The 15,195-nt window shown below is 33.0% G+C and overlaps 2 protein-coding genes across 3 annotated transcripts in view; one reads left to right on the top strand and one right to left on the bottom strand.

Moving 5' to 3' along the window:
• The window catches only part of LOC130636648 (zinc metalloproteinase nas-14-like), a 76,285-nt gene extending 67,310 nt beyond the window's left edge, over positions 1 to 8,975 (top strand). Inside the window, exons 1-15 of one of the 2 annotated variants that reach the window (XM_057446440.1) lie at positions 3,379 to 3,431; positions 3,729 to 3,804; positions 4,061 to 4,249; positions 4,565 to 4,688; positions 5,218 to 5,314; positions 5,397 to 5,465; positions 5,715 to 5,928; positions 6,043 to 6,117; positions 6,190 to 6,306; positions 6,677 to 6,793; positions 6,923 to 7,045; positions 7,427 to 7,666; positions 7,770 to 7,943; positions 8,447 to 8,544; positions 8,815 to 8,975. In XM_057446440.1, coding sequence (XP_057302423.1) covers positions 3,729 to 3,804; positions 4,061 to 4,249; positions 4,565 to 4,688; positions 5,218 to 5,314; positions 5,397 to 5,465; positions 5,715 to 5,928; positions 6,043 to 6,117; positions 6,190 to 6,306; positions 6,677 to 6,793; positions 6,923 to 7,045; positions 7,427 to 7,666; positions 7,770 to 7,943; positions 8,447 to 8,544; positions 8,815 to 8,949 — 1,848 coding nt within the window. In that variant the 5' untranslated portion in view covers positions 3,379 to 3,431 and the 3' untranslated portion in view covers positions 8,950 to 8,975. Of the gene's footprint in view, positions 1 to 3,378; positions 3,432 to 3,727; positions 3,805 to 4,060; positions 4,250 to 4,564; positions 4,689 to 5,217; positions 5,315 to 5,396; positions 5,466 to 5,714; positions 5,929 to 6,042; positions 6,118 to 6,189; positions 6,307 to 6,676; positions 6,794 to 6,922; positions 7,046 to 7,426; positions 7,667 to 7,769; positions 7,944 to 8,446; positions 8,545 to 8,814 lie in introns of those variants that run through there. The other variant, XM_057446441.1, reaches the window with a different exon arrangement.
• A 1,769-nt stretch (positions 8,976 to 10,744) lies between these two features.
• On the bottom strand, positions 10,745 to 14,485 carry LOC130636642 (slit homolog 2 protein-like). Its single transcript, XM_057446433.1, has one exon. It carries the CDS (start codon positions 13,366 to 13,368, stop codon positions 10,843 to 10,845), a length of 2,526 nt encoding a protein of 841 aa, XP_057302416.1. The 5' UTR covers positions 13,369 to 14,485; the 3' UTR covers positions 10,745 to 10,842.
• Positions 14,486 to 15,195: the final 710 nt, after the last annotated feature.

The following is a 15,195-nucleotide window of genomic DNA, read 5'->3' as shown; positions in this document are numbered from 1 at the left end:
GACATTTAGGTGACAAAAACCAAACTTTTGTACCATCATCATTTTCAGCATACTTTATTTGTTAACTGTGCCAGATTTAGCCGAAAATGAAGTGGTTTTAATTTTTGGACCAATTTTGGCCTAAAATAGCATTTAGGTGACAAAAATCAAAATTTTGATGTCACCATTGTGTTCAGCATACTTTTTTTGTTAACTTTGCCAATTTTTGTTGAAAATGAAGTAGTTTTAATTTTTGGACCAATTTTGGCCTAAAATGACATTTAAGGTGGCAAAAATCAAAATTATTATGTCACCATTATGTTCAGCATACTTTTTTTGTTAACTGTGTCAAATTTTGTCGAAAACAAATACCAATTTTGGCCTGAAGCGTCAACAGTAGTTAAGGAGCTTGGGTACGAAGTTTACATCCGTGACGGACCAACGTGAAATCCCAGGGTCGATTTTTTCTCAAAAAATGCTCCGAAAGAAAAAACGACGGTTTTAAAGAATTTCCTACGCCTTCGGGCGCGGAAATTTAATAATACTATCTAACTTAGCGCAAAAAAAAAAACACAAGTAAAACCATGAATCTGCTATTCTTTTTGGAAGACATAGAAAGAAGGATTTTAAAAAAAATTCTTTACTAAACGAGTTGTAATAGCCACAATAGAAGCGGGAAAAGTGTGTCGAATTCCTTTTTAGGCAGTTCAATATCAATTGGTGGTTTCAAGGCTGCTACAGCGTTACAACTTAACTTTCGTTCTGTGTCCATGAAATTATCGATTAAATCTTTACTTTCCATATCTTCTTATCACCTTTTGTGAGCGCATTTCATACAGCTCAGCCATAGACGTACATGCTTCTGTTTAAGGATGAGCCAAGAAACCCACTATTGCTTATCACCGATACAATTTGATACTTTACTAGAAGTTTCATTGGCTTATACATTGTTTCTTGTGGCTTTCGTGAACTACAATAATGTTTCCACTGTAGGGCGTTTCAAGAGGTTTCCACGTATCAATATATGTCTTTGTAAGTAAGACAGGACCTTATATTATACGAGCCTACTCATGACATGTCGTTGTAATACTTGCATCACATTTGTGTCTCAGATTGTTGCACGCATTAAATCAAAATCATCTATTGATGTCGGCCCACCCACAAAAATAACTTTTAAATTTAGCGCATTTTTTATCTGTTTCTTTGGCAATAGGAGGTCACATTAACTTGTCATGTTTTTATTTTATTTTATTGCCTTTTGTTTTCATCTTATGTAGATAAAAACGAGAAGGTCCATTGGTATCTCAGCACTTTTCTAGCATGCGTAACCAAAAGGTTAATTCATGTAGGTGTTCACAAGCTCTTATAAATTCCGGTCGTTAATAATTATATTAAATTTTAAAGCACCTATGTTGACGCATCACATCGTACAGAAATTCAGTTTTTGCTTGCGATATAATCAAGACGAAGACACGACGATACGCATCGTCCTTTGAAATGAGATGTCTACTTCAATTTGTGTAATCACACTGGATCATGCGATATCAACCTATTGAAACTCTAGGTTACCTTATTTTTGACACTTATTCGCAACTCTTCAAGAAGTTTTCATATAAAAAAAAAGAATTGTCAGAAAATATTGTATATTGAGCAAAATACTTTATGGATATATAAATATTAGGAAGTAAAAAACGACGTTTTGACAACGTTTCGGGTGTTCAGTAACCTATTATCAAAACATTGTTGTTTACTTCAAAATACACGCGTTTAAAAATTTCCCCTTTTTGAGTACAAAGTTTATCTTTTGACGGTATAGATCCGTCATCAAAGTAGTGTCGTTTTAATGAAATCACACATGAAAAGGAACCTAAACGTCTTGTGTTTTTTCGTCTTCCAACAGTTATATGTATAATATTAATTTAAATCTTCAAAAACCATTTTATCATTTTTTAAAATAAGCAGAAGCTTTTCGGACTACGTCCGTCTTCAGTGCAATAAATATATAAGTACCAATTTATTATATATAAATATTCCTCAGGGTTATTTTTGGCTATCTTGTTATAAGTACTTCTTTTTCCTCTAAGCCATTGCTTTGGAGTATTCAGAATCTGTGCAGTGAACGTCTCTCGTTTTATTCAGTTGACATTCTATGTCTCTGTTGACCAATCTTTTCTTCTAAAATAAATGGCAATTTTTTTCAACCTCGTCCCCAGGACGGCATGTTAATTTTGTAGAAATGTTTACATATGTGTATACCAGTATATCTAGTTAAAATGAATTTCCAACCTCAAGCAAACCCTGCGTTGCCACTTTGCTAGTGTTCTAACACGTAAAATATTATTTATCGTTCTATGAATACATTTCAATAGAGACTTGTTTTGCACTAAACTAAGCACCTCAGGTCATCTTTTGACTTCGATATCATTATTAGAATTTACTACTATTTATAAAAGCATGAAAAGAGAGAAATAAGAGGGAGCAATTAACTTCTAAGTCCAATCCAATACAAAGTTATGGCACTTTGAAGTGATATAAAAAACCTAAATGGATATGATTTTTATGCTGTCTCTTTTTGTGAGAAGAGCATGAATAGTCGTAATAATTTTTTTTGTTTTGTTTTCTGTTTGTTTGTTTGTTTGTTTCATTGTTTGTTTATTTTATTTGTTTGTTTTTGTCTGGCCTAGTTACAATATATCGAAGAGCTTTGATACGAAAAAAGACCGATTACTTCAGTAAATTAACTTTTTTTTCGTGAAATGAAAAATGTGTGTAAAGTAATCTTCTAATTTATGACAACCCAAATCCGAATGACTCTAAGTTTTTTGCATTTTTTTGCACCTGGCTAAATATAAAACCAACACAACACATTTGGTTCATATTTCACAAAATAACTAGTTTTCTTTACAGACAACTGGATTGAGCACCACAGACAATTGGGAGCAAATTGTTTTTCCCGCAACGAGACAAAAAAGTAGAACTTATTAAACAACTAACAAACATTTTCAAGGTTGTTTACAATTTGAAACAAAAAGATTATTTTTTCAGGATTAAACTCATTTCCAAACAAATTTAAACATTTTAATTTTATAATGAGTTCAAAATGTTGGCACCAAGGTGTCATACAAATATTGTTTTCCGCCCCAACTCTCTACAGAAGTGGTGGGTGTTCAGCTGAACAGGTGTACAAAGAGAAGTTTACTTGTGTCAATTTATGATCGCGACAACTAGCATTACCTCCGCTCAATGTTTTTAAAGAAATAATTTTTTGCTTACGTATTTTGGATGCTTTTAAAACGCAGTGTATTGTCGTAGCGTATGGTTCAAATTAACAGATGCACAAATAAAAGTTTAAAAAATATATATGGTGTCCAGGGGGTGCTAAAGTATTAGAATTCTGAATAAAAAAGAGAACGAAACAAATTTTGATCACATCACTGTTAGACTTGATAAAGGTAAGGGAGATGGAGAGTAAATAGTAAAATAAAAAATGATTACTCTCATTTTGCGTGACAGACGGACGGACGGACGGACGGACGGACGGACGGACGGACGGACGGACGGACGGACGGACGGACGGACGGACGGACGGACGGACGGACGGACGGACGGACAGACGTATACGGGCATTATAATTATCAAAATGAGTACGGGAATGATTGTTTACAAGTTTCCTTACAAGAAGATTGTGATCAAGAAAATAAATTTTGCTGTCTTGATTGCAATTGTATTCTTCTTATTTCTTTTCTTAGATGGTGTTCCTGTTCTTGCTTTTTGTTTGTGTGGTCAGCCATGCGGCTGGGAATATGGATCCAATCCTTGGAATGGGTAGGAACAGATATTCTACTTTTAAAGAAATTTTAAGTTATTAATGAGAACATGTATTTAGTTGAAAGGTAAAAGATAAAAATTAAAAGAGGAAAGACGTAGTAAATTAAACACTTGCTTTTATCGACGTCAATATGCTAATGATCCACAATTCTACAATTTATTTTATTATGAATTATGATGAAATTCAGTATTCACATTTTATGTTTCATTTATTTATTTCTATCTATTTTGTAACACTGCATTACACATTTAGATCCAAGTGCCAGTCCTCAACAATCAGTTGATTTAACATTTGGTGATATGATGTTGACTGATAAACAAAAAAAAGCATTAAAATCTGGTGAAGACATGGGTGGAAGTTCGAACGCATTCGCTGCAGTGACAGGAAATAATCTTCGATGGACCAATGCTGTCATTCCTTACGAAATTGACTGCTCGATCGGTATGTAAAGATTTTAAACACGATAAAATCAAGCATTACATAAGTAAAACAAATTCCAATGGTAAAAATTCGAGAAAAGGGTACTCTAACCAAGCGATTAATTTTTTCAGGTAATTTGCCAACAGGTGCCACTGCGGCTGGGAAGGGGGTGTTTATAACCCCGCCCTCTAACCTTCCATTTTTATGTTTAGTACATATATATTTTGTTGAGCAGAAATTGTTATAGTGCATTATTTAGAGAGCATCAATATATATATTTGTTAAATTCCCCGCTCAGGTAAAAATGTTGCTTAACAATGTATTCTATCATCTTAGAAAATCTGGCAGATGCTGTAGACTCAGTAATGAAAGCTATGGCTGAATGGGAAGCAAAAACTTGCATTAGATTTGTGAAAAGAACAAATGAGAAATATTACTTGCGTTTTTTTAGAAACACACAGTAAGATTTTTTGCTTTGACTTTTTTAAGTAACATGTAGCTTATATTATTCAATAAGTTTCCGTTACTTCCATGCTCGAAAATGTACAACGTACATGATTTAGACAAATAAGGGTAATGGTCTGTATAGAATGAAACAATAGGTTAATAGGTTTTCCTACAGTTATACTACAACAATCAATTATACACTAACTTACTTCGTTTACACAATATAACTTTATTTATATTCAACGCAAACTCTATTGATTTACATTAAATAATATAATTATCAAAGTTTTTAAGAGAAGTATATGTAGTAAGGATTGACTGTGTGGGCAGCGGCAAAGAATTTGCTCCCGACGTTTGGTACTTTCCAAAGGAAATCCTTTATGTATGCCACCATGTCACACAGCTGTGTATACTTTGCAGAATACAAAGAGACATATTGTACAAAATCATCCCGGACAAATATTTTATGAACTGTTAATCAGCTCTTGTATCTAAAAAAAACACGTGGTCAATATAAAATTAAAAAAAAAATTTGTTTTTAGTTGCTGGGGAAATGTTGGAATGACTTCTTACACAAGAATTTCTGTTGGACACGGATGCGAATATCAACATGTCATGACTCACGAGATTGGTCACGTGGTATGTACATAAGATTGACACCATTATTAAAACTAGTTTTATATACCAGTAATGTTGTATTCACCTTGTTGCAATCCTTTAGGTTGGATTTTATCACGAACAAAACAGAAAAGACAGAGATAAGTGGATTAAAGTGCACTGGGAAAACATCGTATGTAAATATATTTGCTTTTTACAGATGTTATGTTTCATCAAACAAATATGGTCACTTTCGGTGCTGTACAGACCAACAGAAATTGGAAACTAAAACCCGGTTATCCAACTCATTTCTGATACAATCACTGCAGGTCTTTAGCGTCAGATAAATAAAATACGCCTTTTTACACAAATAATTCGAAAAAATAACGACGTAACAAAAAAGTTATGCCTGGACATTAAATGTACTGTATGTGTGATTTAGGGACAATTTAAAGATGCATTCGACATTGTGAAAAACACAGATTCCTTAGGCGTAGCATATGATTATGCATCCATCATGCATTATCCATGGAATGCTTTCTCATCGAATGGCAAAAACACTATCTCTCCAACCCAAGATTTGAAAGGAAAAACTCCATATATTGAGTTGAGCAAAGATGATGCTGAACAGACATCTCGAATGTACAATTGTCCCAGTGAGTATCTGCATGATTAAGATTTCCGTCTCTGATACTGTCATTCAGGCTCCCTTTATTGTGTCGATGTTTTGTGAAAGAATATTGAGAAGATTTTCTTCATTTTGTTTGTAGATATCATGAAGAAACGACAACAGGCCAGAAATAAGCGACATGTTGGTCATATTGAAGATAAACGCGCTACAAAAGGTAAATAAAAATATTTGACCCGTGCTTGATTTGTGTCTTACACCTGCATTAACTGGGTTTTTTTTTCTTTAGTTGATTGTGCTGATAGAAATAGGTATTGTTCTGATTGGGCACGAGATGGTCATTGTTCCATAAGTACATATGTGCAAGAACATTGCAAACTCAGCTGCAAATCGCCATCTTGTCAAGGTTTGCTAGATATAAGATTAATAGATGTTTAAATTTGTTTTGTTTTTTATACAAGAATGAAGTGAGATTTGATTTCAGGTGTTTTAAACTTAATTTTACTATGAAACGCATTTTTTTCATTCCCGCGCGAATAGCAATATACATCCATTATAATTCTCAGTTATCATATACAAATAAATACAAAAACTAAAGTCTATACAAAGAAATAAAGAACTTCGCACCGGTATGAATAAAATTATTTCCCCCAATAGGAATCTTATCGTGAACAGTAAAAAGTTCACGCTGGAGCAAATACTAACCACCCATAAAAAAACAGCGATAGAGAGTATCTTAAACATTTTCACACCGTATGAATTTGTTTTCAACACAGGAAGTGACTGTCTTGACCAACGCTCTGAATGTCCTAAATGGAAGTCATGGGGTCACTGCTCTCTTAACCCGACTGTTGCTACTCTGTGCCAGAAGAGTTGCAACCCAACATGCCATGGTATTTGTTTATTTATTTTAATTTTATTGTTGTAATTTTATGATTGATTTTAGATCTTTGATAACTGTAGATGTCTTTGATGATTCTGAATGTGTGAATATTAATGAAATAGTTTTCAAAATATTTTAGGTACTGTCCCAACACAAACACCAACTGCATCCCCACCTTCTTCTAATCCACCTGTTATGACTAATCCTCCAACAAGAGGTCCAGTCCCAACAGGAAAACCAAATGGAAAATTCCTCGGAACAGGTATATCTATATTTATTTATTTATCTCTTTTTTTTTTGCTGTTGAAGAATTTACAGTTTTCCGTAAAAATAAAATACAAATCTTAAGCTATTATATCATATAATCTAAAGATAGGATTGCATATGCTGAAAATATTAGCTAAAGAGGTAAAAAATGGCAGGAGCGAGAAGAAGGCTATAATAGCCTTATCATCAAGCCCCCAATAATATATCGAAATACCAATAATACAAATGATAATAGGACAATAAGTTTTATTCATCGGACAAACGTCACTCGTTTTTGTTTGACAAAAATTTTTGCTCAACAAGTCATTAGTTTAGACATCTGCTCCTATTAAGGTTGTTTTGAAGTATCACCTAAAATGTTAAAACTTTTTCACAGGTAAATTATGTCAAGACAAACACCAAGAGTGCGCAAATTGGGCAAAGAATGGCGAATGCCAGGCTAACCCAGGTTGGATGTTGAGAAACTGTATGGTCTCATGCAACAACACGGTCTGTGACCAACCCGGCCTCAAACCACCCGGTCAATGCGCTGATCCGCTTGGTTTATCATCAGATGGAACCAAAAACTTTAAAATCCCTGACTCAGCGTTTTCTTCACCTTACCACCTGTCTCCAGGTAAAAATCAATATTAATGCATTTTTGGCATTTAAAGTTTCAATCACGGTAGTTGTAATAAAATTCAGCACTTAATTGAATAAAAATGTGTTTTATGTTTAAGGCGGAGGTTGGGACGCAGCTGCAAAGAACGCACGTCTTTATTTTGAGGATGATTATGACGACAAAAGAATTGGATCATGGTGCGCAAAAAGCCATGATTCTGCAAGATCAGCTGATGGATATGTTCAGGTTGATTTGGGTTCACGAAAAACGATTTCATACATTGCTACACAAGGTGAGAAAATGTGATACCTTGATGACTGTCCCAAAAAATATACGCACTGGGCGAAAGGCAATGATATAATTTTTAGGTGCGGGGGTACCAGTGTAGGTCCCTAATTGCGTGAAAGAGTGGAGAAGATGTTGTTAAAGAAATTGACTAAATCAACTGAAGTCATTTAAGCCAAATATGACTTTAAATACATGCTGTATAATTTTAGATGCGGCTTGCTATCTTTTAACGAACTATTAATATGATATCGTTTGAAGGGTTATCATAGCCATATAGCTTTTTTCAAAATTTTATTTAGTTTACCAAACATAAACAACATTTGGATAACAAGGAATCTTTTGCTTCTTATATATATATTATATCCTCTTAGCCGAAATCTTAAGTAAACTTTATACCTCTTACTTCCTAAAAATTACCACCCATAATGTTCCAAAACTAAAGTTCTTCATTTCTTTCCCAGAACGACTTTTGCGACACAAAATAACAGACGTTATGGTTCCATTTAGGTCGTGACAAATATTTTGAACGCGTTGCTAAATTCAAAATCCAATATGGAGATAATGGTTCCACCTTCCAAACTTATCAGGAAGGAGGAAGCGACAAAGTATGTTTTTATAATTTTTGCACTATTACTTTCACGTTTATAACACTGTTTGATATAAATAACATGTGATTCTTGTCCTACAATATCTTTGTCAACTACTATCTATAATTTCAAGTTTGATGAGCTAGTTCATTATACTATTTTTTATTTTTTTTTCACCTTATGCTTATAATAAAGCGATGCATAAGTAAGAACATTAAAAAATAGCTCTCAAATTACAGCCGAGGTTTACTGATAATACAACGCTATTGAATGTCTTCTTTTTTACAGGTTTTTGATGGAAACTGTGATCACGTGACACCTGTTCTTAACAAGTTCACCAATCGTATCACTGCAAGATATATTCGATACATCCCAACTGATTGGAATTACCCATGTGTAAGAATGGAGTTTTATGGATGCTAGAAATAAAAATTCAGATCGGAATATAAGTTTATTTTATTGCCTTAGTATATTGCAATGGATTTTTGCTGACTTAACCGGATAAAGGGAGATGTTTTTATGGAAGGTGAAAGATAACAGCCGACAAGGGGCAAAAAACGAGTAGTAACTCCTCAAATTAGGGCCGCGGCGCTAATTAAATTTTCATGATTTTAAATGCGGCGCTTATTAGAGGGTAGCGCTAATTAGAGGGCGGCGCTTATTTCAAAGTTTGAGATTTTGGTTTTTAAAGGTTTAGGATGGAAGTATTAAAATATCTCAGAAAAGACAATTCGTTTCATGTTTTCAGTATTTATTTCTGAAATACGAATCCATGGAATGAATCAAACCAGATTAGGCATCATGATCCTCATCGATTTAATGGAATGGCTCGTACACATCTACCACATCTGAATCAGAAATCTGTGCAAAAGGGTTCTGTTGTCAACACCCGTCGGAAAATATTTGCAAAGCTTTCTTTAACCTGGAGTCTCCGTTCGGACAATCTCCTTCCCTTTTGAAGTAGCGAATCAATTTGTCATCGCTGCCATCGATCTCTAAGTTTAGGGCGAGAGTAGAATTTAAATAATCAAGTGCGGCGCTAATTACGAACTTTAAACTTCAAGTGCGGCGCTTATTGGAGGGCGGCGCTAATTAGAGGAAATACGGTTCCCAATTCCCATGACGCTACTTGTAATAATTCAGTTCGTGTGTTTATGGTAAAATTTTTCCGCCCTTTTTAGAAGTATTCTCAAAGCGGCAGGAAAACAGAGTCATTTTTTCTAAACGTGACGTTTTCCTTTCTTGCAAGTAAGGTTCATAATGCAAAAATTTTAAAGTTTTCTGAAAATTAGCACCTGGATTTGTCATAGTGAAAATATTAACCTTTGTTTTCGTGTTCTGATTTTATAAACTTCGTCACCACTTCCTGTTGATTAAAAAAAGAAAAAAACCGTCACGTTTGATGAGTGTTAGTAGATCATTTTCCAATTAACCTGTGCAAAATTTTAATTAGCCTAATTACGTCATCCATAATTAACTTTTTACATTTGAAAAAATTAATTAATTTGATAACCACTTTATTCAGAGTTACGACAACTTTTTCCTCATTCATCCGAAATGGGCCAAGCTTTACAATTTTTAACTTCTCACAAATGTCTCAAATCTCCAAGCAAATTTAAATGTGGAAAAACAGAAATTTTGAAAAAAAAAAGATTTTCAAAATTTGGGCACCAGAGATTTTAAAAAAAGGTAATAAAAGTCAAATAATTTTGGGGAGAAGAAAAGAAACTAGAAAGCTGAAAAAATATTTAAACATTCTCAAATTTTATTAGGGAGTAAATAAGAAGTATATTTGACCTTAAGGTTGATACGATAGGTCTTCATGCAAACTGTGGAGAAAACAATTGTTTTTAGTTTCAAAATACTAAAAAAGTTGATTAACAAAAGAGTGATAGAAAAAAGTGATAAAATACGAAATAAGTAAATTTATTTAATTATTAATTTCTTAAATTATATGTTACATTTCACTTTTGGACAAACAGACCTTCGGTGAGCATTATAACAAAGACTAGTTGTTAGTCAGTAGAAAATCCAAGGGTTCAGCCGTCCTGAAAATATCGCATTTCTGTAGCATGTTTTTCCCGCAAATAGACAAACGAGAAGACAGAATACGGCTTTTATTACAATAGAGTAGTTGTTAGCTTATAAATAAATTCAAGGGTTCGCTCGCTGTACATACAAGGTAGAGATTCGGCTACTATTATGAACAAAATATAGCTTCTGATATAGCAATTATAATAATTACACATTCTCTCGTATAACATAAATAAATGGTTGAATTTTTAACCAAAAATGATGCCATATTGAACGGTAAGTTTAAATATATCTTTGCAATTCATTGTCATCAAGTCTTTTGAAATTATGACCAGGGAACAAATCAGTAATTCCTGAATTTCTATTAAACGGAAATCTGCCATGTTTCTTCTGATGCATTAGTCCACAAATAACAAAAAGGATTATGATAACAACAAATATTGTCACAACAATTCCTACCTTAGTATCATTTACACTCTCTGTTGTGTTATCTTCGCTCGAATCGACGTTTTTAGATCCAGTGAATTCACATTGTTCGCCATTAAAACCTCCTACACAAATGCATTTATAAGTAGAGTTAAATCTTTTACACAAACCGTTATTCTTGCAAGGACTACTCAAACACGCATTCAGTGAATTATTTAACGCGTTCTTTTCGCAATGCATTCCAGTGAAATTAGATAAACAGGTACAAATAAACCCTTTATACATGGAGTTACATGTCCCTCCATTTAAACACGTGTTATTCTGGCAAGCCGACAATTTAATTTCGCACAATTGTCCAGTGTAATTTGCAGAACAATTGCATTTGAAATTGCTTCTATCAATAATGGTGCAGGTGGCATTATTCTGACATTTATTTTGTGTACAAATGTTGTCTTTGATCTCACAAGTTTTACCAGTGTAATTTGCAGAACATTTACACTCAAATTCAGTTGCGCTTGTTTCAATACATTTTCCTCTATTCAAGCAAGCGTTATCGTTACATAAACCACAACTTTGATTCAAGACACAAGATTGCTTATATTTTTCGCAGATCCTACCAGTGTAATTTGCCGAACAAATGCAATTAGATTGTTCAGATGATACATTGTACCTGCAGGCTCCGTTGTGTTTACAAGGATAAAGTGAGCATATATTGCAATTGGACTTCATCAAGTCATAGCCTGTGCGAAAAAGCGATAAATTCTGTTGAGTTCCATATGAATCATTGCACGATCCTTTCACTACAACACTCGTCCGAAGTGAATTGATGAATAATAATAATCCACATTCTCGACATTTCAAATTTGCGTTGTTGCTCAAGTCAATGATAGAAAGCAAGTTATTATTTTGAAGGAAATGGATAGGTAAATCTTTGATCCTATTTCCAGATAGATTTAAATTCTGTAGCATGGAATTATTTTGGAAGGCAAAATTTGAGAATTTACTAATTTGATTGTTCGACAAATCCAAAGTTACAAGACTTTTCAAATGATTCAGTTCTCTTCCAAATGATGGACTTGTAATGTTGTTATTGGAAAGATTTAAATTCTGAATATTTGTCAGCGCTAAATATGTGATACTGTCAATTTGATTGCTGGACAAATCAAGGGTTAATACATTAATGTGCTCGATTATAATATTTCTGATATATTTGATTTGATTTTTCGATAAACGTAACTGTGTCAATTTCGGTGCAGTTATGTTCACTGTGCTTAAATTATTATCAGATAGATCTAGAAACTCCAATTGATCCGAAGGTAACAATGACACTGATGTAAAATTGCAGTTAGTTAATGAAAGGCTTTGTGTGTTTTTCAAATTTAAAGTATTGTTCGTTTGATTGAAGCTGTTCCCATCAAGTCTTAGGTTTCTCACATGCAAGTTTGAAATTAGTGATAAGTTCCATAATTTATTGTATCTCAAGGAAAGTGTTTTCAGATTTTTATTAAATGCATCTGCAGTTACATTCTCGATATTGTTGTGATCTAAATTCACTTCAACTAACTTAGAAAGATTTGTAAATAAATTTTCCACACTGTGTAGTTCGTTATGACTCAGTTTAATCGTCAACAAGTTCCGCAAAGTCTTAAATAGGCCTAATGGAAGTTTTCTTAAATAGTTGTTGTTTAACAACAGATGCTCGACATGATATAATCCCTTAAAACAGGATTCCTGTAGCTCCGTTATGTTGTTGTTGCTAATATCCAACTGGATTAAATCTGATAGATTCTCGAATATATCTTCTGATAACGTGTTTATGTTATTCCATGATACGTCTATACTTTTTATCTTCCTGTTTTGAGCGAATAAATGTGGTTGTAACACAGCGATATCGTTATTTGAAACATTGACGTATTTTAATTCGACTAAGCCAGCGAAAGCGTTTGGATCAAGATCAGTGATATTATTGTTACTCAAATTTATAGTTTGTAAGGATTCTAAACCAGCAAAACTCAATGCTGGTAGATGTGTGATACTGTTTTCACTCAGGTCCAAAACTTTTAAACTAGTGAACCGTGCAAAACTAATATTATGTAATGTCACGATGTTATTGTCGCGCATGTACAAATGAGTTGTGTTTTTCGGCATCATTTTTAAATGTATATTTTGCAGACCAGAAGATGTGCAATTTACTCTTGTTGTGTTTAAATGTTTATCTATCCTACAACCCAGTGCTGTTTCAGTCTGTGTTTTATCAGCTCCATTGATGTTTTCAAAAGTTAAACAAAATAAACTAAACCAAAACAACAATAATGTTTTTGATCTCCTCACTTTCTGTTTTCTTTCCATCCCTGCTACGTCAAACTTGATATTTATTCTCATCCGATAAACATTTAATTCTATCTTTAATAAACTTTATTTTGTAACTATGCTCCCTCCTCTAGCGTTGCTTATATGTTATTTTATTTCAGTTACAGTTTACTTAACCGTTTTTTTAATCGAAACCTCCGGATTTTAACGTAATGTAAACAGAAACAAACAATGCATAAAGATGTCTTGTTCTCTTACGTTTCCTTCTTTTAAACTTTTCTTATTACAAAATGAGTTATAAGCTTCGCTTATATTCCTTTCATAAGCTTGATATGCATTTATTTCCTTCATTAAGTTGATGTAATTAAGATAAACGAATAGATTAATTAAATGACAAGATAAGCGAATAAAAAATAACGCTCGTACCACTTTTTGTTTTACAAAAAGAATTGTTGACGATGTTATTTCCGACGCTATGCTTTCCTGATTTGTGTGACTATAGACAATAAATTAAATTTTGACAGACACGTTAGTGATTTGTGTCGCAAAGCATCAGCCCAACTAAATGCCTTATTTCGATTTAGAAGTTTCTTATCCTTTCAAGCAAAATATATCTTAGTTCAAAGTTTTATCTACGCAAATTTCAATTATTGTTCCCTTATATGGCATTTTTTCTTCTTCTAAATCTTTATCTAAAGTCGATATGATACAAAAACGAGCATTAAGATTTCTGTATAATGATACGGTAAGTACATACGAAAATTTACTTAAAAATTCCAGCAAGAGTCACATGAATGTAAATCGCTTACGGTCATTGTGTATAGAAATCTCTAAAACTATAAATAACAGCAGCCCTCTTTTTATGAAAGATATATTTTGTTTAAATGATAACGGTAGGACAGTCAGAGAACAAAATACAAATAATTTGGTAGTCTCAAGGAAAAGGACCGCGACTTTTGGAACTAATAGCTTATCAGCCCTGGGACCAAAGATTTGGAATAACCTACCATCACATTTGAAACGATGTGACAACCTTAAAGTTTTTAAAAGCATGATTAAAATGTGGGACGGATCTAAATGTAACTGTGATGAATGTAAGGTCCCTTTATAGAACTTTGTTGTTATTATTGTTTATATATATAAAAAAAATGATTTTATTTAATTGTAAACATAAAAAATTTAGTCGATTTAGATTAGTTTTCTTAATTACTTTTTTTTTGAAAACTATTGTAAATATGTGAATAATCGACTTTAAATAAATTGAAAAGAAAAGAAAAGAAAAGATTTTAATTAGAAATCCAATTTCATTTCAAGCTCTAAAGCATGACAATGCAATTGAATGATTTGTTAAAAGGAAAATTAAAATATCAATACGACCTTTACATATGAATTCGATCTAATTAAAGATGGCAGTTTTATCATGGTAGACATGATCTATATATGCTTTCAGTCTTCAGTTGGATGTTGGAGTCTGATTGACCCGGTTAACCGTAGGGGAGGGTAAAAGTTTCATACTTTGTAAATTCTGAACTAGTCTCTTGTTTTTAAATGTACTTGGAAAGTTTGATAGCTAACAAAAATGTCATGTTTGGTTACATAGTTTTGTGCTGACGTAGGCGAAATTTAATAAATGCAGTGCGCACAGAAAGGTTGACCCTATAACCCGGGCTTTTTTGGCCTAGTGTTGCAGGGATTGGGGAATTTTTATTTTCTATTTTTTCTGAAAATATGTTTTAGCATTGCCTAAAACCCTGTAAATTAATAAAAAAGTTATATGTAATGTAAGCCTAACAGGTAAAGAAGTAAATTTTTGTATCTGTGAAAAGAACATTTTCAATTAGAAATATAACACGAATTAGAACGCAGCACTCCTTTTGTCAAAATTGATTAAATTATTTT

Source organism: Hydractinia symbiolongicarpus, chromosome 3, assembly GCF_029227915.1.
Source record: "Hydractinia symbiolongicarpus strain clone_291-10 chromosome 3, HSymV2.1, whole genome shotgun sequence".
Classification (NCBI taxonomy): domain Eukaryota; kingdom Metazoa; phylum Cnidaria; class Hydrozoa; order Anthoathecata; family Hydractiniidae; genus Hydractinia; species Hydractinia symbiolongicarpus.
Note: the sequence above shows the minus strand (reverse complement) of the source record. Positions and strands in the feature narration are given on the sequence as shown.

What these genes read in the sequence shown, in the direction of transcription:
- LOC130636642 (XM_057446433.1), bottom strand. Translation starts at nt 13,368, where the DNA reads ATGAGAATAAATATCAAGTTTGACGTAGCAGGGATGGAAAGAAAACAG.